We start from the raw sequence: 23,756 nt of genomic DNA, 5'->3' as shown, positions 1-23,756 counted from the left end.
TTAGTCTCGCATGCCCGGACCCTCCTCCACAGCGCTGCAAAGGAAGGTCTGGCTAGTCCACACAGCATTCCTGGATGGGAGAAAAACGTGCTCTGGTTTATTGGCATTTCTTTAAACCAATCACAATCATCTTGGGCGGCGCTAAGCACCAGACGGAGCCACGGTGCCTCTGCTAAATAGTCTCAGGAAGGAACTTGTTTTGGTGGAACGTGTACGTTCAAAAGTAGTTTTAGTCGTGCAACAGAAAACTCAGATTGGACAGATAGTCTAGCTAGCTGATTTACCCTGCAGAGATCTGAGGAGCAGTTAACCATAGTCCTCACAAATCCACCAGAGGTTAGAACGCCAACACAAAGAGAGAAAACAAATCCCGGAAGTGCATCGTTATAGACTGTATTTATATATACTCATCAGTACTCGAATTGCAAACTGGGCCCTGTGTTTGTTTCATTGACATGTTTCTTCTGTTTGTCCCTCCAGTTACATGTACTGGACAGACTGGGGAGAGGAGCCCAGGATAGAGCGTGCTGGTATGGACGGCAGCAACAGGTACTCTATCTATTCAACCCTTAAGCTCTTCTGTATTTACAGTCATATTGTAAAGCCCAGTTCAGACCAAAGATTCGTGATGAGAAAAAAACGTTGCAGGAGAAGTTTCAACGCTGCAGACCGGCGCATTGCAAGTAGTTGCAAGTTTCGACTCATCTCGTCGCGAACCTTCGGTCTGAACTGGACTTTGCAGTACAGTATTCCCGGTGCAGCCAGTACAGAAGCAGTAACAATCCTAAAGAAACATAACCAAATGAGAGCACCAGTTGTACAATCATTTCATTTGCCTCTGTCTCTAACAGGAAAGTTATCGTGGTGGTGGACATATACTGGCCCAACGGTCTGACCATAGACCTGGTGGAACAGAAGCTGTACTGGGCCGATGCCAAACTTAGCTTCATTCACAGAGCCAACCTGGACGGATCCGCACGGTATGGCACTCTGTCTATGTCTGTGTATGGGAGTGAATACAGTTCAAAGTAAACAGTAGACCTGTGCTAACTTACATGACATTTCCTTAGTATGCTTATATTTAATTCATAAACCAATATTAAAAAGAAAAAAGCTCTCTGAGCTTATTTTAAGAAGTTACATTTCATCTTAAGTACCTGTAATCTCAAATGAACTTCCATGTGGGGAGTGGAGAGGATTTTTACAGATACAGTTCAGTCAGCCAACATACACAGAGAAGTTTATTGATATGAGAATACAGCCTGGCAGTACAGTTCATCTCTGCCATCTGGGCTCAGATAGAGCCGTGATGATATAAAATATCTCTCCCCAGATGACGAGTCAGAGTGCACGTGGATGCGGTAGTAATGATGCTGGCAGATATATTTGCATAGAGCAATGAAGCAGCTGCTCTGGCAGAACAGGGGAGGTGTCTAACTTTTTTTGTACACCTTAAACTGACCACAAAATGGTAGTTGTGTTAGATATAGGGCTGGGCGCTATGGCCTAAAATTGTTGCTGTCGCTACAACATTTTGCTAGCTTATTAGAAATTTTATTGCAGCCAGGGGGGTCTAGCCACTCTCCGTTGGCTTGCGAGCTGGAAAAACCAAACTCTGGTCAGGCCAATCACATCACACATCACGTGTATAGAGTCAGTGGGCGGGCTTATGGCTGCGGCTGCTGGGAACAGCGGTCTTCTGGAAGACTTGGAGTTAAGCTTTTCTTTGAGAAAAGTTTAATCTATCAACTAGCTTCGCTACCTTCTTTGTTGCTCTGCCTGGTTGTAGTGCTATCCTATTGCGTGCAGAGGGAATTTGAAAGACAACCGTTTGTCCCGCCCCTCGGATTGAGCTCCGTTAATGTGAGTTCCCAGACCCAAAATCTTGATGTGGGTCTGGTATGTCAGGCTAACATTTTGCTGCTCTTTTGCAACAATATTAGGCTGAAAAAACATGCATACAGGCTGAATTTCACCGCTACATGGTTAAACCATATTATCTCTTACCAGTGTATCTCTGTGTGTACTTCATCCACAGCAATCCCACCAATTGGTCCCAAAACGTCCCAGTTAGAGAGGAAATGGTGTAAACATGTTCTTTGTAAATCTTTACAATCATTCCCTGAAAGAACCAAGCAGGCCTGTCTTGTTGCACCGTCCAAATCTTCTTCACAACTTGACATTTTCAGCGTGTAGCTCGCTAGCTCGAAGGTTGTTGTTGTTTCCCGAAGAGAACAGAGTTTGAGAACAGAAACACAGAGGACAGCTGAGGGACATCCGGTGGAACATGTGAGGCAATTATTCTGGAAATATCGTTGATCCAGACTAGGTTCAGCCAAATACCCACACACTAACACCAGTAGCTTACTTGATATGATTGTCTCAGTTATCAGCTGCTATAATGGACAAACCTACATTACCTGTTTGATGAAGGTGGAAATAAAAAACACTACCAACTTAAAATTCTTGCACCTTTTAAATGTTACAGTACAAAATATTTACTTGTGTTTCAGGACCCCCTATTGAAACTTGAAAGATCAGCAGAAAATACTTTGAGTTTTCACTATGTCCAACAGAGAAAGGGACAGGCAGAATTAAAGAAATATGAAGAGAGAGAGAGAGAGAGAGAGAGAGAGAGAGAGAGAGAGAGAGAGAGAGTATGAGAGAGTTGTCCAACACAAACAGCTGTGGTATGGAGGCCCCAGTTAAAAAACACACACACACACACACACACACACACACACACACACACACACACACACACACACACACACACACACACATCCCATCATTCTTTCTCCACATCGTATCATTCTCTCTGTTTCAGAATGGTTCAGGTCCGACCTCGTTAGATTGTGACGTTGTGACTTTGAGGTAAAAAAGGGCTGGGTATCGTTCAAACAATGTTCAATACTGATACTGGTGTCGATACCTGTTCCTGAACAATATTTTTCAATACCAATTTTATCAAAATCCATTTTAACAAAAAGGAATTACAACATTATACGTTACGGTACAAATCTTTTGTCACCTCTTTTACACCTATGTGACGCACACTGTAGTCAAGCCTCTCAAAATACAACCATGCACGCGCGCACACACACACACACACACACACACACACACACACACACACACACACACACACACACACACACACACACACACACACGTGTCTCTACGACGTGTAACATTAGACAGCCAATCACAGACATTATTATATCTTCATAGAAGCATGCTGCATGCTGATTGGCTCACTGACGCAAATAACATTTACTCCTTAGGTATTGAAGTTTGGTATTGAATGACAAGGCATTTTTCGATACTCGATACTATGGAGGCAATTCGGCCGGTGCCTTAAAAGTATCAAAGTTCGGTACCCAGCCCTAAAAGAGGTGCATGTTTGAACCCATTCTTCTTAGCCGATTCAAATTGTATGTGTCAAACGCTGATCACAGGACCTTTGTTGTACGCATATCCCATCTCTCTTTCCTGTCATCACTTTATTGTCGGCTGTCCAAAAAAGCATAAAATGCCCAAAAATGGTATTTAAGTCTTATAATTATTAATAATAAATAATAATTAATAGCCTTAATTCACATTCCATTTTAGCTCATTATTTTTAACACAGAGAGTTAGGAATGACTGTAAAGGCAGCTGTTCTTTTGGAAACTGCTACTAGTGTGGCTCATTTCTACAGTTGTTACAATATGGTCCAGTCGCGGCAGACGGCCGCCCACCTGATGTTTCTGCCTGTTAAAAGGTCCTCGCCACTGTTGCAACAAATGCTTGCTTTTGGAGGAATTGTTGGCTTTCTGTAAATTATAGAGTGTGGTCTAGACCTAATCTATCTGTAAAGTGTCTTGAGATAACTTCTGTTATGATTTGACACTATATATAAAATGTAATTGAATTGGTGTCCAGGTTGGATTAAATCCAAACCAAAATTTGGTGGAAATGTTTTACGCTGTTGGAAAAATGTGGCATCTGTTCCTCTGACAGCAGCATGCTAGTTCTGCTGCCATCATGTGTGTATGTACTAGGGATGCACCCATACTGATGCCAGTATCGGGTATCGGTCCGATGCCGTGCACATGTACTCTTACTTGTAGTCATAAAATTACTCCGATACTACCAGAGGTGGAAAAAGTACTAAAATATTGTACTCAAGTAAAAGTACCAATACTTTGATATAGTATTACTTAAGTACAAGTGAAATTACCTATCTGAAAAATTACTTAAGTAAAAGTAATAAGTAGTTCATTTAAAATGTACTTTAAGTAAAAGTTACTTAGTTACATAAAAAAAAACCCTGTAAAACAGGGCGGGGGGATTTAGCCAGTGTCCAACATATGTTGTCCTACGGGTTGCTAGTGCTAGACAAAAATTAGCAATGCCACGAAACATGAAAAAACTTTGTTTGAAGTACCAATGCACAAATCCTTACCAAAACATGCTTCCGCAGATTAGATGTGGAGTTATTGAATGCAGCCAGTTCAGTCACCTCTGGCAGGCACATCTGGCATTGCATGATGATGCTACTGGTCCTCTTGAATTTAAATGAAAAACAGTCTTTCAAATGTGGCCAAGGATTTTCATCGTGTTGGGCAGCAGAATTCGATGTTTCAGCTAGCATTTCTACTGAAACAGTCTCTGAACCGTCGTCGCTCGCCTGATCCACCTCCATCTCGTTCTCATTCTCCTACAGAGAGACTTGGCGCCTGGTAGGCAGCCTAGATGCTGATCATTCCTCACTGTGGTGGTTCAAGGCGCGATTTTTTTTCTTCATTTCGGTTTTCGTTAGTCAAAGTTTTTTTTTTTTTACTCCGTAACAGATGGCATTTGTAATGTAGCAAAATGCAATACTTCACTCAAAACGTAATCAAGTACATTTTAAATTACCGATTTTAAAAACTACTTGAAAAATACAAAATACACAACAAAACTAACTGTGAGTAAATGTATTTCGTTACTTTCCACCTCTGGATACTACCACACCCGATACTACCTCATAGCAATGTGACTTAACTTCTCCGTCAAGCAGGTATAGCGACGGAAGAGGATCAATGCCAACAGTTTTTGGCCTTAAAAAAATAACTAGGCTCTTGTGCAATGCATGATTGCACTTGGCGACCAGCCATTGTTAGTCTCGAGCTGAGAGATTCTCAGCCATCACCACATCACAGAAACCGTGTTTCCAAAGCTGCTTTGTGAAAAAGCACACCAGCAGCCTGTTGCCCGTAAACTTCACCACTGATATTTGGAGTAGTGGTGTTAGCTCAATGTCTCTCGTCAGCTTAATGGGCATAAACATGAATCTGCGCGGTTTCTACACAGCGCTGTTTTAACAACCACAGCGCTACTCTGTAAATAGCGTTTTTTTTCACAAACAGGCTGAAACGAAAGCTCTCGGCGTGTAGTCTAACTGTTTTAACTGTTTAAACTAATAGTTTGCCACAAGTCTTTAAATTGGACACAATCTTGTGAGCTTAACTGCTGCCGTAAACAACCCATCCTCTCCGCTGGATCAGTAAATCCACATGGGTACTTAATATGCACGGGAATGACGTCATCTGACTTTGCGTTCTTCATTCTTTCTACACTTCACTTAGTATTTTCATATCAGGAATGATATGATTTATTTTATTGACACTAGCCCGGGGAAATATCCAGGCCCAGGCACTGAGCTTTGAATAGAAAAATAGGCGTGGTACTTTGAAAATACTGCTTTGTTCTAATTGACAACAATATCAGAGAAGGCCCAAATCATCGGTGTGTCTGAAAACACCCTCGGACCCCAGAGGGATTATTAAGTACTCGTATCGGTACTCGGTTTCGGCGAGTACCCAAATGTAAGTACTTGTACTTGTACTTGATCTTAAAAAAAGTGGTATCTGTGCATCCCTAGTATGTACGTTAGGAAGATGTGTTGTTCTGTTGCACGAATGCTCATCGAGTCACAGTAGAGACATGGACACATGCAGCTCAGTTAGAACGGGAGGCTTTCATCAATGATATAGTTTGCCTTGTCTTCCAATTAATACACACGCACACACACACACACACACACACACACACACACACACACACACACACACACACACAGACACACACACACACTGAACAGAGCTTTGAAATCTGGAGTTGATTAAATTTGTCCTTATTTTTCTTTTCTTAACCACTGCTGGCAGTCTGCTCTGCTTTTACAACACACACACACACACACACACACACACAGGACTGAAAATGATGATTGATGAAAGCCAGTTTCTGGTGTGTTGATATTCTTAATACACGCCTCCTTTGATCCGGTGCCTAAGTGTGTTTGTGTGCGTGCATTTCCCTGTAAGTGATTTTAAAGTGTGTTTTAGAAAAGAGCCACTCTCGCCTGATTCAATCTAACACTTCTCTCCGCTTCATGCTCTTTGTAATTGTTTGGCCCTAAGGATCGGGAGAGGGCATACCTTCACCGAGGCTGCACAATGTGCTGCTTTATTAAGAAAGTGCGTATTGGCGTCCACATTGCAGTGGAATGTGGTCTAGATGTTCATGGTCCCGGGGGGGAGGATGCCTAATGGTTCTCTGACCTTTCCTCTCGTGCCTCCATCAGGGCTAAACTTCCCTTTTACACCAGATGTCTAATGAGCAGCTTGTGATGACGTGTGTGCTCCTCAGAGAAGAACTCCTTTACATTTCAATTCTTTCATTTTCAGCGCTTTTCTTAAAAACCACCCTCATGCCAAGAGGACAAGCTCATTAAATTTTCCTCTCATGCCACCCTTATGACACATTAGACCCCCTTTCTGTTAGCTCCACTGCTGATGATGCAAAATCCTTTGTTTGTTGTTCAAATAGTCCAACACCTTTTGTTTTGTGTGGTTTAATGGGCATTGCAGTTTAGGAGTCAATAGTGGCTCTCTGTTAGCAATAGTGTTTTTTGCGTCTGTGTGTTTCTGTCAACTTTGAATGAAGAGTATTTTACGATGCTAAAATGACTGTTTATTTACATGGAGTCTGGTGGCTTTAGCGAACGCAATTTTGCGGATGTTTTTATGTTTAAAAAAAGGATCTTACTCTTTAACAGAAAGGTCGACCTCCTTAGAAATCCTTTCCATAATGTTGTCAGACACTTAGGGTCCTATCTTGCACCCGGCTCAGCACAGCGCAAAGCCCGACCCAAGTGTCTTTGCTAGTTTAAGATCGACGCAGTTGTCAATTTCCCGTCCCACGCCCATGTCGTTTAAATAGCAAATCTAAATCGCCCATCTGTGGCCCATGGGCGTGCTGGTCTTACAGGGAGGTGTGTTCAGGTGCATTCTGGGTGTAATGCTATCTTGAGGCAGCGTGAAGTGATCGCGCCATTGACCGACAAAAACCTGGTCTAAAGTCAATAAGGCAGCATTTCATTATTTTAACAGCACATTAGTAAAATGCTCCTAGGCTCGTGGACAGCTCGCACACTATGCTTGTTACACACACAGGGACGCACAGCAGCACACAAATATGCAAAAGATTAAAAATAAAAATATTACGGTGCAAATCCGCCATCATAACAGCAATGCTCCAAGGTCCAAACGCGCCTGGCTTTTAAAGGGAATGGGAGATGACACTCTGATTGGTTTATTGCATGTTACGCCCAAAACACACCTATGAATTAATGAAGACACTAAGTACAACCCTTTTGAACCATGCGCCCGGCGCACGGACCCTTTTTTTAGCCGTCACACTAGCAAAAGTGGATTTGGACACGCCCTAAACGCACCTGTGCCAAGCGCTTCACGCCGTGCGTTAAAATAGGGCCCTTAGAATATTAATCTGAACCTGTCAGCGGCAAAACAAGCACTTTTGTAAACGTAAATACCAGCTGCACAATTGTCCTATTAACTAACATTGTAGCTTGTTTCTCCGCTGCAGACTGCAGCGATCTTGCTTAATACTAGACCAGTGTCAAAGATTCTTATTCCCATCAGTCACTTAGACACAAAAACATAGGAAAATAGGGTCCAGGTTGAAAAAAGGGTACCCTTTAACATGTAAAGAGTAATTACACAACCAACGTTCTGAACGGACACAGGATACAGGAGACAGCCGTCATGTGTTGGCATAGTTTAAAGCCAGTTTATCTCTGGCTTTAAACTGCTTAGCGGTATCTCAAAATATCCCATCAAAATACACACAGTTTTAAATTTCCCAGATTTTAGAAGTATTTTGAGTTCCCTTCCATGGTAGACAAGTAGCAGTTTGCAATACAGCACAAAACAGCAACCTTCCTCTGATTCTTCGCTTGTGTTTTTGTCCTGCAGTGAAACAGTGGTGGAGGGCACGCTGACCCATCCGTTTGCTCTAACTCTGTCTGAGGAGACCTTATACTGGACCGACTGGCAGACCCGCTCCATCCACGCCTGCAACAAACACAGTGGAGACAAAACCAGAGAGATCCTCAGTGGGATTTACTCTCCTATGGACATCCAGGTCCTGGAGGCCCATCGGCAGCCTTACAGTAAGAAAAGTCTTTCCCGTATATGTGTACAGTACAGTCAGCGGTGGAAGAAGTATTCAGATCCTTTACTTCAGTAAAAGTCCTAATAACACACTGTAAAAATACTCTGTTACAGTAAAGGTCCTGCATTGAAAATGTTACTTTAGTAAAAGTCTGTAAGTATCATCAGGAAAATGTACTTGAAGTATTAAAAGTAAAGAAGAATCCTCCCATTTTAGAAGCTGTGAAGGATCCAACCAGTTGTGTGTTTAATGGTCTGATCATCTCAGCTGGACTTGTAGCCGTTATATTGTTGGCTAGTTTACTTTAGAATAAAACATCAGATTTTATAAACTACATGTGTTTTGTGTGCAGAAATCTTAATGTGTAAAGTAACTAGTAACTAAAGCTGTAACAGATGAATGTAGTGGAGTAAAAATATTTACTAAATATTTCTCTCTGAAATGTAGCGGAGTAGAAGTAGAAAGTGGCATGAAAAGAAAAGACTCAAGTAAAGTACAAGTACCTCAACATTTGGACTGAAGTACAGTACTGGAGTAATTGTACTTAGTTACATTCCATTACTGAGTACAGTACATGTGCAGTAGAGTGAGTGGTGTCATTGATCTGTGATAAATGATTGCAGTTTTACATACTTGCTGTTATAAGAAGCTCATCATATTTTCTTCTTCTTCTGTCTCTCTCTGTCTTGGCTGCAGTCCAGACTCCCTGTAGTGACACTAACGGAGGCTGTAGTCATCTCTGCCTGCTCTCTCCAGTCCAGCCCTTCTACAGCTGTGCCTGCCCCACAGGAGTCCAGCTGAAACCAGATGGAAAGACATGCAAACCAGGTATGGGTCCTATTCACACTAGTTCTGTCCTTGACTAAAGCAATTCTTAGCCGGCTAACGGCCAATTTATGCTCCTGCGTTAAATTGACGCTGTGGGTACGTACATAGGTACGCAGAGATACCGACCCTACGCCGTAGCCTGACGTCACCTCTCAAAAAATGTAACTACACGTCGCGGTGATGCAGACAACTGTGATTGGTCCGCTCGGCCGTGGCTTGGTAGCGTTGCATTTCCCCCGACCCATTTCCTGGTTCTCCTTCTCCATAAACATGAAATCAAGGAGAGGGTTAACTTCTCCTGCTCCAGATTTCCCACCATGGTCAGAAAGAACAGGGGAGACACTTTGTTTCTCTCACTATGACTCTAGAGTCACTACTCACTCTGAAGATAATCACCATCACTCTCTCACTCTCTCTACCACACACTCCCCACACACACACACCTCACAGACCTCCTCTCCACCACAGCTTCATATGTCTCCTGTATTTGTTTGTGCTGGACACATATTATGGTTAGGATTTTACTGGTTATGAATGCAAGTGAGATACTGGACTCAGAGTCATTAGGATTTGCTGTTGCTCACCTGCATCACCATTTTCTCTGGTGTGTAATGTAGTGATGCAGCCTGGAGTGTATCAGCTTGAAAACAAGTAGCAGTGACCTCTGTGTGAGCAGACTGGGACACTAACTGACCAGGCCGCCATGTTGATTCCCACGATGCTGAAACAATAGAGCGTTCTTCTGCAGAAACACAACACTGTGTTAGAGCACGTCTGTGTCTGTTAGGCTGTGTTATGTGAATGTATTACATTTGAATGAAGCATGCCAACCAATCACTTAGCCACCGTTGACAATAAAAACAACAATGCTCTATTGTGTCAGCCTGCAGTGTGTGTGTGTGTGTGTGTGTGTGTGTGTGTGTGTGTGTGTGTGTGTGTGTGTGTGTGTCTTTGTGTCCGTGCTTCTAATTTGTTTTGCTTGGCTGGTTAAATTGAAGGCGTTTGTTATTATGCTGGCAGCAGAGCGCGGTCGTGTGTGTGTGTGTGTGTGCCTGAGACTGTTTGTCAGGGGTCTTTAAGTGTCTGAGTGAAGTCAAGCGAAGAGAAGAGTGGAATCACAGGCGCTTTCCCTCCCTTTTCCCGTCATTTATCCCCCCCCTCGCCTCAGTCATTTAGGTAACGATGGAACAACTTTCAATGTCAAATCTGATTGGTGCCAAGGCTGAGAGATGCCAGATTTTGATTGGTTGTGAAAATGCAGCTGGAACGAGAGAGGGAGAAAGATTTACATAATTTGCAGAACTACGTGTTTTTGATATCTGAGCTATCTGACATTATTTTAGATATTGGAGATGATGTACTATGTAGAGCTGCATTAGATTAACTGATTAGTTGTCAACTATTTAATTAATCGCCAACTATTTTGATAATCGATTAATCGGTTTGAGTCATTTATTTTTCTCATGATAAAAGTCAGAATTCTCTGATGTCAGCTTGTTAAATGTGAATATCTTCTAGTTTCTTCTCTCCTCCGTGACAGTAAACTAATTATCTTTGAGTTGTGGACAAAACAAGACATTTCAGGACGTCATCTTGGACTTTGGGAAACACTGATCCACATTTTTCACCATTTTCTGACATTTTAGAGACCAAACAACTCATCCATTAATCGAGAAAATAATCAACAGATTAATCGACTATGAAAATAATCTGTAGTTGCATGCCTAGTACTGTGTATTGCGTAATGTGCTTTAGCAGAGTACACAATTAAATGATGTAGGTTTTGTAAAATGTAGATTTTTATTTTACACCTACATGAAATGTCAGTATTATTTCTGCTATAATGTCACCATGGCTTTGTCTGAAGATTCAGATGAATTGATCTAAAATGTGAGACAGACCAGAAAGACAGAAAGACAGAAAGACAAGGCAATAGGGGAATAGAAAGAGAGAGACACTTTGAACTGCTTTAAATGTGAGCTCTTCGGAGTCAGAGGTGTGCGAGACAAAGGAAAACAGTTAATTGTCTCCCAGGAGATGAGTTTGGCTCCTGTTAACTCTGAAGCAACAGCCCAAACCCGGTTTGGGATCCCCGAGGACAGCAGAGCCCTTTGTTTCTACACTGGATGAAGCAGAGACTAGTGATGATAGTAGATTTTGGCTCAGGCTTCAAATATTTTTCAGCCCAGATAGATCAATGTTTTTGGACTTTGCTTCTATGACTTTATTTGCCTGTAGGACATTATTATTGTTAGGCTATGTTGCTGCTGTTTTCCACTGCGGCTGCTTGTGTTGATGTTCTCTCTGCTTTAGGCAGGGCTGGAAAGTTACTAAGTATACTTACTCTAGTACTGTACTTAAAGGGTAACATTGTTTTTTTTCAACCTATGTTCGTATGTTTTTGTGTCTAATTGACTGTTGGGAACAGCAATCTTTGACATTAGTCCAGTATTAAGAGAGATCTCTGCAGTCTGCAGCGGCGAAACAAGCTACAATGTAAGTTAATAGGGCAGTTGCGCAGCTTCAATTTACCTTCACAAAAGGGCTCATTTTGCCGCTGACAGACTCAGGTTATTATTCTAAGTGTCTGACAACATTATGGAAAGGATTTCTAAGGAGGTTGACCTTTCTGTTAAAGAGTAAGATCCTTTTATTAAACATAAAAACATCCGCATAATTGCATTCGCTCAAGCCACCAGACTCCATGTAAATAATCAGTAATTTTAGCATCGTAAAATACAAGTTATTCAAAGTCGACATAAACAAAATAAAACTATGAAAAGCCGTCTTGGTTCGTCTTTCCGCTGTTCCAACAATCATCACTCTGGTTTAGTTGATATAAACACTTAGTTTACCGATTTACATGTGAAAATATACTGGCTCTATACACGCTAAAAGTACTGTTTATTTAAATGGAGTTTGGTAGGTTTAACCATAGCTCTCTCGGAGCTGTTTCTTGTTAAACAAAAAGGATCTTGTTCCTAGGTCTATCTCTTTAGGGATCCTTTCCATAATGTTGTCAGACACTTAAATAAAACAGCACTTTTAGTGGATGAAATTGACGATGCACATTTGCCCATAGGGTTACATTGCAGCCCGGTTCACAGCTGCTGGTTACAGCGTTCACGCTTAAGACAGATTGTTGTTCCCATCAGTCACTTAGACACCAAAACATAGGAAAATAGGGTCCAGGTTGAAACATACCGAAGTTACCCTGAAGTACAGTGTTGAGGTACTTTCACTTGACTTGAGTATTTACATTTTATGCTACTTTATGCTTCTACACTATATGTTAGCAGACTACCATTTATTTCACAGCTGTAGTTACTACTTACTTTTCATATTCAGCGTTTACAACACATATGACAAGCTTATAAAATACACTGAGTTGTTAAAGATGAAACCACGTGTCAGAGCTCTGTAAGTTGAGACATTTCCCCTTTAAACCTCTCAAATAGTTTGAGACCCAAATAGGTCAAATCATTCTGTTTCACACAAAAAACAAAGATTAAAAGAAAAGTCCAAAAAGGAAAACAGATTTGTGTAGCAGACCTTTGTTTTGTTTGGAAACCGACTTGAAATTTGTTTCACCACAGAACCATTGACATTTGGCTGTGGTGTTTGGCTCTAATCTGATACCAAGAACTCTGACTTGGATCTGCTGGATGGAGCCTTGATATCTATACTTTAATGACATGAGCTTTGGAGAAATGTACAAGTTTCCCAATGGGCGGAAAAATGTCTGCTCTTTGTCAAGTTTATAATGATACTGAGTGAACAGCAGATATGCAGAACTTTCTTCTATTCCTCTCCCATTAATCATCTCTGACCCCTCCCATTCATCTAGTGACCCTTAGAGGGAGCCCAACCCTGAGGCTGGGAACCACTGGACTAAAGTGTTATTATAAATAATTAAGTATTATTTTACAATGCATGACTTTTACTGTTAGGAGTATTTTGCCATCTTTTATTGATACTTTTAAAGTTATAATATGTGATATTTCTGCATTAAAATGTCTAAAAACTACTGGCCCTATGTTAAATATGTTGTTGAGTTGTGTATTTACATTCACCCAAATGTTTCCAACAATGCTCAAACCCAGTGAAATCTTGGTTTAAGCATTTTGTGTCTCCCCTCAAGAGAACAAGATTGGACAGCCTTTGTCATTTGAGCATCGATGTGAATGTCAGCATCACACCTAAAATTCAGACTTGAGACTTTTACTTTAAGACACAGCTTTATCAAGTATGAGAAAATACTCTACTATGATGACATTGTCAGTGTCTGGGCTTGGAGTTGGAGACTACTTTAGAACATGCATTACAAAGAAAGGTCTGCACACTGTAGCTCCATTATGTGCAATTTATTGGCACATTCTACAAATACGGTGGCAGTAGCTCAGTTCGTGGGGAGTTGGGTTAGGAACCGGAGGGTTGCAGGTTCAAGCCCCAGTACGGAATGTGGACTGGTAGCTGGAGAGAGGCCAGTTCACCTCCTGGGCACTGCCAAGGTGCTCTTGAGCAAGGCACCAAACCCCCCCTACTGCTCGGGGCGCCTGTCCAGCAGTATCAGCCCCCTTACTCTGACATCTCTCCATTAGTGCATGTATAGGACCTGAGCATGTGTGTACTTCAGGCCTGTGTGTAGTGTGTTCTAACAACAGAGTGAAAGAATTGTAATTCCCCCCCTGGGGCTCAAGTATAAATAAATTTAAAAAAGTTACGTTTCAAGCTAATGCTATTCTACAGACATACAATTGGGCCTCAACAAATAATAAAAACGTGTCTGGTTTATTCAGGAGCAGAGCAGGTTCTTCTGCTGGCTCGACGGACCGACCTGAGGAGAATCTCACTGGACCTGCCGGACTTCACTGACATAGTACTACAGGTAAACACACACACGCACACACACACACACACACACATGGCTGGAGGCTAGATATCGTCTTAGATTTTGGATATTGTAATATCGTAATATGGTATGGTACTGATGATTATTTATCAAAAATCTCATTGTGTAAATATTTTGTAAAAGCACCAATAGTCAACCCTACAATATTGCCGCAATATCAATATCGGTATGTTTGGTAAACAAATATCTTGATATTTGATTTTTTCCATATCGCTCAGCTCTAACACACACACACACACACACACACACACACACACACACACACACACACACACACACACACACACACACACACACGTATTCATCCCTGTTCCTCTGCTCATGCAGGTTGATGACATCCGCCATGCCATAGCTATAGACTATGACCCGGTCGAGGGTTACGTCTATTGGACAGATGATGAGGTTCGCGCCATCCGGCGGTCCCACATCGATGGCAGCAATGCCGTGGTGCTGGTTACCACGGAGATCAACCACCCAGATGGCATTGCTGTGGACTGGGTGGCCAGAAACCTGTACTGGACCGACACTGGCACTGACAGGATTGAGGTACATCTTTCCGGCACCTCCCATTATTTTCATGGTCCATTAATGTGTGGATTATTTTCTGGATGAATGGATGAGTTGTTTGGTCTCTAAAATGTCAGTAAATGGTGAAAAATGTGGATTAGTGTTTCCCAAAGCCCAAGATGACGATCATTTTTATGGAATAACATTTATATAATAAGTTTCAAGAAAAGACAACCAAAGAAAGAAATACATGTGATGAGTATAAACGATGTTGTTCTGTTAGTATGTTGTATTTTAATATTGTATAATGTGGTATTCCAGGTCACCAGGCTGAATGGAACCTCTCGGAAAATTTTGATTTCTGAGAACCTGGATGAACCCAGAGCCATCGTCCTGGACCCAGTTAATGGGTAGGTGTGTGTGTGTGTGTGTGTGTGTGTGTGTGTGTGTGTGTGTGTGTGTGTGTATGTGTGTGTGTGTGTGTGTGTCCAATTCCAAAAATATACACAGCATTAAACTCTTCTGGTAATAAGGCTGGTCTTTCTTCTTTAGAAAGTATGAAATGATTAACAGATGTTTTACCCACACATCTTCCAAAAACGAAATGGATAGACTCAGTGGTTCCCAAACTTTTTTCAAGGACCTTTAAACTGACACAAATTGGACCACGGACCCCCATTTGATAAGCTTTTATCCCAGGGTCCCCCATCTGATTTTTGCTTTTAGATGTTTCATTACAGAAAGTGTATGAAACCCATGACCAAAAATGTCATTCATTCTGTCATTGTGTTACTTATGGATAGAGTTACAGTGAAAATAAATGATTCCCCTTTTTGCTGGGGACCACCTGGAACCCCGTCAAGGATCCATGGGGGCCCCCGGACCCCACTTTGGGAACCACTGCTCCAATGTAACTGATGGGAATGTGTGAAGTGTTTGATTTCCCTGTGACTGAAAGTAAACTCCATCTTGTCTCTTTGTGTCTGTCTCTTTCAGCTACATGTACTGGACCGACTGGGGCGAGCATCCCAAGATCGAGCGGGCCAACCTGGATGGAACAGAGCGGCTGGTTCTGCTCAACAGCTCTCTGGGCTGGCCCAATGGACTGGCTATAGATCACGCCGCAGGAAAGCTATACTGGGGAGATGCTAAAACGGACAAGATAGAGGTATGTCTAATAGCGGTCTGTACAACATGTTTTTGTGGCTTCACTAGCGCCTTCTCAGCTGGCACAGGACAGAAAGCAGGGTTTCCGCGTGGTCTTAAAAAGTCTCAAATTTCAAAATCAAAATTTTAGGCCTTAAAAAGTCTTACATTTGCTGAAGTATTGTGTTCTAGGTCTTAAATAATTTAAAACATTTTCCTACGTCCATGCAAGGTTACCTCTAATGCTATGATTATAGGTCTTAAATTTAATTCATAATGGTCTTATAAAGATCTCGACAAGTCTTAAACTTCACTTGGTGAAACCTGCAGAAACTCTAAGAAAGGAAACAAAAATCAGAACAAGATGAGGTGGAATGAGGAGAAATGAGTTGTCTGTGCATGCATGTGTGTTTAAATTGGGATCCCAGGGAATGTGGTATGAGTTATGCAATAGCTGGACAGACTTACGCACCATTGTGTGAGACTGTTGTCTTCTGTCTGGTCTCTACTGGTCCGGTGGGATCTGGCCTGGTTTGGTTTGGTTTGACAGGTCTAGTCTGACCTGTTGGACATTTTGTCCTCTGACATGTACACTGCACTAGGGATGAAACGCTGCATGTAAAAAAAATCCAAACCGTTCGCTCCGCTAGTCACGGTTTGGGGCTTGTATGTATTATTTGGTTCATTTTAGCCTCACTGATTTCAGTCAAAAAGGCTTGTGCTGAAAAAAACTTCAAATAAAGCTGTTGGTGGATGAAGCGGATGAAGTGCCCAGTGCAGCTGTCAGTCAGTCAAACACAAAGTAAGCTTTATTTCTCTCTCCCTGCTACCTACCTACAATGACAGCTTCAAGTAGCCTCACAACATTAGTTCTGCTGGTGTACAGCTGGACTGGAGTAGGGGGAAGTAGGGTAGGGGGGGAAGTAAGGGGGAATTACTAGAATTGTTGGGGCTTTGTAAACTATAGAGTGTGGTCTAGACCTACTCTATCTGTAGTGTCTCGAGATAACTCTTGTTATGATTTGATACTATACATAAAATTGAATTGAATTGAATTGAGTATGTGACAAGTTAGCTGTTATGAATATGACGTGTCAAGCCCCGCCCAATTCTAGCAATTCAGGTAATTGTTATGCATTGCTCCCAGGCTGTGACCCAGGTCACTTCTGAATTGTCATGACCAGGTATCAGGGCTGAACGATTTGGGGAAAAACACTAATTGCGATTTTTCTGCCAGATTACGATTCCATTTACGATTTTAAAGTTTAGCTAAAGTTCAATATTCACTGTGTGACAGATAAAACTTGTCTTGGAGCATTATAACACGAGACACCAACGAAACTGCTCTATATTCTTATACTAGGATGAGAACATAAGAACACAAGTGTTTTTCTTTTAATGAGCTATAACAATTACACCTTCTACCATCATGTTAAGTGAAGTCATACAAAAGAAATGAAAAATCCACTGAAAATAGGACATTTGTTAAACCAAATGTTACCCCAAACATTCAACTAAATATTCACATTTGATTAAATTGCGGGCTTCACGATTAGCTAAACGCATTCTTTCAAATTGCGATTTGAAAACGATGAATGGTTCAGCCCTACCAGGGATATACCCATGTTGACTGGCTTGGCTTGAATATCCAAAAGAAGGGTTGAACCCTGATCAGACATCCCTGGTCAGCGGTGTGAAAGAGGTATATGATGCAGAGGACAACAAAGTGAGGCAGGGCTGGGGGATGGAGGGTTATTCTCGTTGCCCTTCCCCCTCTCCTCAATAAAGCTCCTTTAAAGCAGGTGTTCTCCATTCTCCTTCACTCTGTCAATATCACACCCTATGCCTCTCTTTTTTTCCACGTTACAATAACTGGATGTCTTCTTCTGCTCTTTTCTTCCCTCTATTTGTATTTTTTTCTAGTTTCTACTCTTTTGTCTTTATCCGTTTTTCTTTCCATTTCTTTATCGTCAGCATGGGTCTCTGGTTTTGTCTGGTTAGCATTGTCGTCCCTGTGATTTGGTGGTTGCTGTGGCATCTGCAGAATTGGACGAGTTTACTAGAGTTAACATATTTTCATAGCAGCAGAGAGGAGAAGAGGGAACACCAGAACAAAATAGTGAATGCCTGAGCTTTCTGGCTGGATGCTTACGAATTGAAAAGGGGTTGCGGCTCCCCCCCCCCCCCACCCCCCCCCCACCCCCTCTCTCTCTTTCTCTCTCTCTCTCTCGGTCAGGGTGAAAGGACCCACCTCAAAGGGCTTTTTTCACGTTTCAGCCTTGTTTTTATCCTGTTGAAAAGAAATTGCTGCTGGGTGTGAAGACATTTCCATTGTATGTCTGCCTCTGTCTCGTGTGTGTGTGTGTGTGTGTGTGTGTGTGTGTGTGTATTCAGATTTTTTTTTCAGGGTTTGTTGTTGCACAGATGTATGAAGGCTGCCCACTATAAAATTTGAAGCCATGTTCCATTTGCAGTGACAGAACTGTAGATTCACTGTAAGTTGTGTTAAAGGGTAACTTTCCTTTTTGTCGTGTTGTCCATTCTTTCTGTCAATAGTAATTACTCTATGCTTACCAAATTAATTGCTGAGATTGAAGCTGCAAAGATGAATTCATTAATCGATTAGTTGTCAACTTTTAAATTAACCGGCAACTCATTTGATAATCGACAAACAGTTTGATGATCGTTTTAAGCAAAGGTGCTTTTGATGGGTCTAGGAGTGGGTACTTTTCTTAGTCTTCCATTTTAGTAAATTTAACATGTTTTGGATTTTGAGTGTCAGATGATAGTATGAATGGCAATATCTTTAATATATATTATTTACTGTATTAGTGGTGTGTGTGTGTGTGTGTGTGTGTGTGTGTGTGTGTGTGTGTGTGTGAAGCGAGCCTGCCAAACAGATGAAAAACTGAACAGCGCCCAGCATTTTACCTTTTGAAAGATAGAAGAGAGAGAGAGAATGATAAATGTCTGAGCCAGACTGAAGACTTTCTCCAAGAACACTGGAGGGATTCTCTCTCTCTCTCTCTCTCTCTCTCTCTCTCTCTCCGTCTAGCTCTGTGTTTTCAAGTCTTTTTTAAAGAAATCTGACTCCCCCTCTGCAGCCTCCCACCCCTCCCCCTCCTCTGTGGAAAAAAAACCCCTCTGAAGTTACCGCACACCCCCACCTTCTAAAAAGAAGAGTGTGTGTGTGTGTGTGTGTGTGTGTTTGAGAGTGTTAGCTTTGACTGATGTACTGCTTTCTCTGCACACACACAAAACGGCTGCTTTGTTGTGATTATGCAGATTGAGTGTGTGTAGTGCCATTCAATCACACTGCTGAGGCATATGGTAACTGCTTGCTTGCTTGCGTGTGTATGTGTGTGTGTGTGTGTGTGTGTGTGTGTGTGTGTGTGTGTGTGTGTGTGAGGTGGGAGCAGGGAGGTGTATATGGTGGAATTTCCCCTGCTTTAGGCCCTGCACCTTGTTTCAATAGCTAGTCTCTTTTCCTGCGTCTTGTTTCTGTAACCGTCTAGCTGAACAGGCTAAAGCTTTGTTTATATACTCGTGCGCGACACCGTGGCGCGGGCCTCTGTAGATGGCGCACCAGATATGAGCATGCACGAAGACGTTCATGCTTAAGGCATCGATCGTTGCAGTATTCTCCGAATTGCCAGAGAGGTACAAAATAATCTGCAAATCAGCAAGAAGTAGTAGAGAAGAAGTAGGGAGGGGAAAAAAAGGAAAGAAATTGAGAGAAGAGTGGGACAAAGCGTTCCACCTGAAACAGAAGCTCCATGACGGTGAAACTGAGTTGCTGAACAGTCGACTCGACGCCGCAAAGGCCAAGTGTGAGAGTATCGCGCTTCAGAAAGAGTTGCTGTGCCAGCAAAATGCAGCTCTGCTTCAGCAGATCCTGGAGCTGAGCAGGAAGCTGCGAGTTGAAAAAAGCTCATTTATTCAGCATAAGCTGCTGAGCGCCCAGAGTGAGGACGAGCTCCACGATCAGGTGGACGCGCTCCAAGTTCTGCTGCAGCTGAGGATCAGGGAGAACGAGGCCCTCCAATCCAAAACCCAGTCCCTGAAACTCAAGATGAAACGCCCCGACAAGTTCAATGCAGAGACGCTGGTCAAACAGGAGAAGCAGAGACAAGTTCACAAAACTCCGCCTATTTTTTACACAGAAAGCAACGGCTACATCAAGATCGATAGCATATAGCAGCAGCCTCACAGGGAGCAGGTCCAGGTCCAAACCCGGACCTGGTGCTGCTTCTAGTTTCCTTTCTGAGTGGGTTTGCTCCGGGTTCCTCCCACACTATGAACACAAATAAAAAATATTTCAGTAGGGGTGTCAGGATTTCTGTAAAGGTTACATAGGGCTAAATAGGGCTGTCACAATTTCAATTCTAAATTGAAAATTGATTAAAATCACAAGCAGGATTTGCGGTTCTTGAAGTATTTTTTTCTTTCTTCACCCCCGCTGCAATATATCAGCCACCTTGGCCGATTAATCGATTAATCTTTGCAGCTCTACAAGGATGACAGCAAGCCAGGAGGTTAGAGGTCAACATTTCCCTCCTAGGACTGTTTTGAAGCTGGACTGTGTTAACTATAAATATAGTATATACTGCATACAGTGTGAGCCTATGACTAAATGCATCAGGGCATGTGGTGTGCGGAGTAACTTTAGAACATATACTGTACACAGGAGAAAGGCATTTTAATTAAATCTACAACTGAAACATATAGATGTTGACACAACAAACCTGACTTTTCTCTTTCAGTGCTTTTCCTGAAACAACCGTGAAGATCAGTTGTTTGTTTCAGGTCTTTTTTGCCTCTTCTAGCTGCCTGGCAAATGGTGCATAGCTGAATGGATCAATTAGATAAAAGATAAGAAATGAAGTTTTGTGTGGACATTGGCCTCTGAGTGGCTCTGTGCTGCCCTGATGCTTTATCCCCTGTGAAGGCCGTGAAAGACGATTTGAGATGGCTTTGTGAAACGGTGGAGCTTCTCTTTAAAACACTGGCAGTGGTGATAATGGAGCAGGCAACACACACACAAACACACACACACACACACACACACACACACACACACACACACGTATAAGCTCCTACTCCCTGAAAGGCAGCAAGCAAACTAAGTTGTCTGTTCACTAGTTTGACCAACCACCTGGAGATGCTCTATGAGCTTAGCTCTAGTTGACTCTATTATGCTATGTAGATTGTATATGACACAGTGAGTTTATTCCAATGCGTGTGCATTATTTACAGAGCATTATTTGCTAAAACTTAACAGAGGTAAGCAATGTGTTTTTATTATTAATTATAATAATCATCTTTTTGAAAGACTTAAAAGGGAGTTTCACAGGGTTCTGTTCTTGGTGTACTTCTTTTTAGTTTTTTTTTTTTGTTTTTTTTTTTAAATAAATGACCTTCATGTCTTGGGTGCGGTACATCAAACTCAAAGTCAGAGTATATTTATTAATCTCCCAATGGAGAAATTCGTTTTGGTCACTGATAGAAATTGCTGCAAGAGTTACAACAGAGACACACAACAAACACAGGGTTAAAACAGTTAGAAGACAAATGTACATTGAACATCTAGGCTACTCAAAGAGCTGTGCAAATTACCATTTTCTATAGGCTACTTGTGCAAAAAAAAAAAAAGCCATCCTTCCTACATTCTTCTGTTCCACCATACATGCCTTACAATCATTCCTACTTCCATAATCATCCATGCATTCAGTCCTACATGGGTGGGGAAATGTCCAGCACAGACAGACCAAGGCAAATTCAGTGTTATAACATTTTATATTTACATATTTTATTTTTGCCAAACCGTATCGTTTGCTCGCGGCCTGGTAGCAAATGCTTTGCGGCCCGGCGCCGGTCCTTGGCCATTCTCCATCCTATGGGGACCCATGTCGGAAATGACCAATCGGAATTGAGTATTAAACTATGAATCGTTAGTTGCAGCCATAGTCATGACATGATGACTTATTGCGCTTCTGACACTGCTTTGACATGTTTCCATAAATCCTGAGTGTGTGTGTGTAGATCTCAGGTTAGAGAAATAACAGAAACACCTGTTGTTGCTCAGAGTTTCCACAGTGTCCTGCCAGCTCCCTCTCCTCCCTGTTTCTCCCATCCTGTCTCCCTGTCTGTCTCCATGCCATATGCTCTCCTCCATCCCTGCTACCACAAAGTGACAGTAGCTGCTGCATGTCTCATTTCCTCTGGGAGCTCAGCCTCTGGCCCACATCTGTGTGAGTTGTGGCTGACCTTATGTCTACTATCAGAATGGTATTATTGTGGTCTGATTTGAGCCCTGTTGTGGTGAGCAGCTACTCGCCCACAGCTGTGTGTGTTTATTTCTGTTGTGTCCCATGTGCATGAGACACACAATAGAGGTCGAGTCATCTTGTTTTCTATACAACTACAGCTTTAAATGGCCTTAAATGTTATTACTAATAACCAGGGCCACACGGAATCTGCAAGCCCAGGATTGCAAAGTTGTGTTTCACTGTCTCCTGAGGTTACATTAAAGTGTTCCTCTCTCTATAACACAATGTCCTCTAACTGTTACATAAGCGGGGCATGTTTTACCTGTGCACCAGATGACACAGTGTTGGAAGAGTAACTTAACACCCCTTTTTAACTTGATTCAAAAAATGCATTCTGAACTCTGATACGCCCCCCCCCCCCAAAGCACAGTGACTTCACTAGTACTACTACTGTAGTATTTCTACTCTCAGTTGCATGCTCACAGTCTTTCCATACGCCATACTGTTAACAGTTGACTGCTATTTATATGTCCGGTGGCGGGGTGTGCGTGCGTGTGTGTGTGTGTGTGAACGTGACATAGTCTTGTAATTCTGGGGTGGGGGAGTGTCTCAGGGTACATCATTGGTTTTCAACAGATATTTCCGTGATCAAGTGGACAGAATTGTTTTTGGGAAAAAAATTAAATAGCTTATCTTGTAAAGAACAGTATATAGACTGGGACCAGGATCAATACATAGAGTAATATCGTGACTGCACATGTAATTTATTAACTCAATAAATTGGTCTTATTCTTAGATGACTAAGATTTCTTCAGTCAATTAGTCATTTTTTATGCTTTTTCATGCTGAATGATTTCCAAGAAAATTTTGAGCACATCTCTGGTAAACACAAGATCTAAAAGTGGTGCTTTTGCATGATTCTTTGTAGAGAAACTCAGTTTGACAGATCTGATATTTCACCAGTGATTAAATCAACTAATTAATTAGTCAACAAAAATCAAGTTTTTATCGAGTCGAAGACAGCCCTACTGTACATGTCATTTATTAACTCGATAAAGTGGATTTAAAGAAGGACTCTTTAAAGATGACATAAAGTACCTAATCAGGAAACCAGAGGACATCAACAGGTCTGTTTGGAAGTAGTATTAGCATACACAAACAACATCTAATAATATGTTGGACCGGACAGGAAATGATTAACTATCAGCATTTAAAGGTTACTGGTAGAGAAAAAGATACATTTGCAGCCACAGCCAAAAGCAACTGGAACTCAGTGGTGGCTGCTGTTATTAGCAACCAGTTTTCTTGTTGGATGACTCAGTGGATCATCTGCCACACATCGGTTAGTCTAAGGTTGCACATTCCTGAGAAATTCCTCCATTATGAAACGCCCACACACATTAGTAAACACTCCCAGGGTGTCTTTACGTTCTCTGTTTGCTTATGTAGGAAACCGATAGCAGCGCTGTGTGTGTGTTTATGGGTGTGTGTTCTAACCACAGAGCAGCACAGATTAGGATAAGGGTCCAGTAATTAAGATGTTACCAGTTGCTAAATATATATATATATATATAATATTTTTGGTTACTATT

The 23,756-nt window shown here is 41.9% G+C and overlaps 1 protein-coding gene across 1 annotated transcript in view; it reads left to right on the top strand.

The window, feature by feature from the left end:
- lrp5 (low density lipoprotein receptor-related protein 5) overlaps positions 1–23,756 on the top strand; it is a 68,576-nt gene that overhangs the window by 18,610 nt on the left and 26,210 nt on the right. Inside the window, exons 4-11 of the mRNA XM_031285385.2 lie at positions 481–549; positions 852–980; positions 8,304–8,500; positions 9,199–9,330; positions 14,130–14,218; positions 14,570–14,788; positions 15,071–15,159; positions 15,746–15,917. Of these exons, the coding sequence (XP_031141245.1) occupies positions 481–549; positions 852–980; positions 8,304–8,500; positions 9,199–9,330; positions 14,130–14,218; positions 14,570–14,788; positions 15,071–15,159; positions 15,746–15,917 (1,096 nt within the window). The remainder of the gene's footprint in view (positions 1–480; positions 550–851; positions 981–8,303; positions 8,501–9,198; positions 9,331–14,129; positions 14,219–14,569; positions 14,789–15,070; positions 15,160–15,745; positions 15,918–23,756) is intronic.

This window comes from Sander lucioperca, chromosome 7 (genome assembly GCF_008315115.2).
Source record: "Sander lucioperca isolate FBNREF2018 chromosome 7, SLUC_FBN_1.2, whole genome shotgun sequence".
Taxonomy (NCBI): Eukaryota; Metazoa; Chordata; class Actinopteri; order Perciformes; family Percidae; genus Sander; species Sander lucioperca.
The sequence above is the reverse complement of the archived record's forward strand: the minus strand, read 5'-3'. Positions and strand labels throughout refer to the sequence as shown.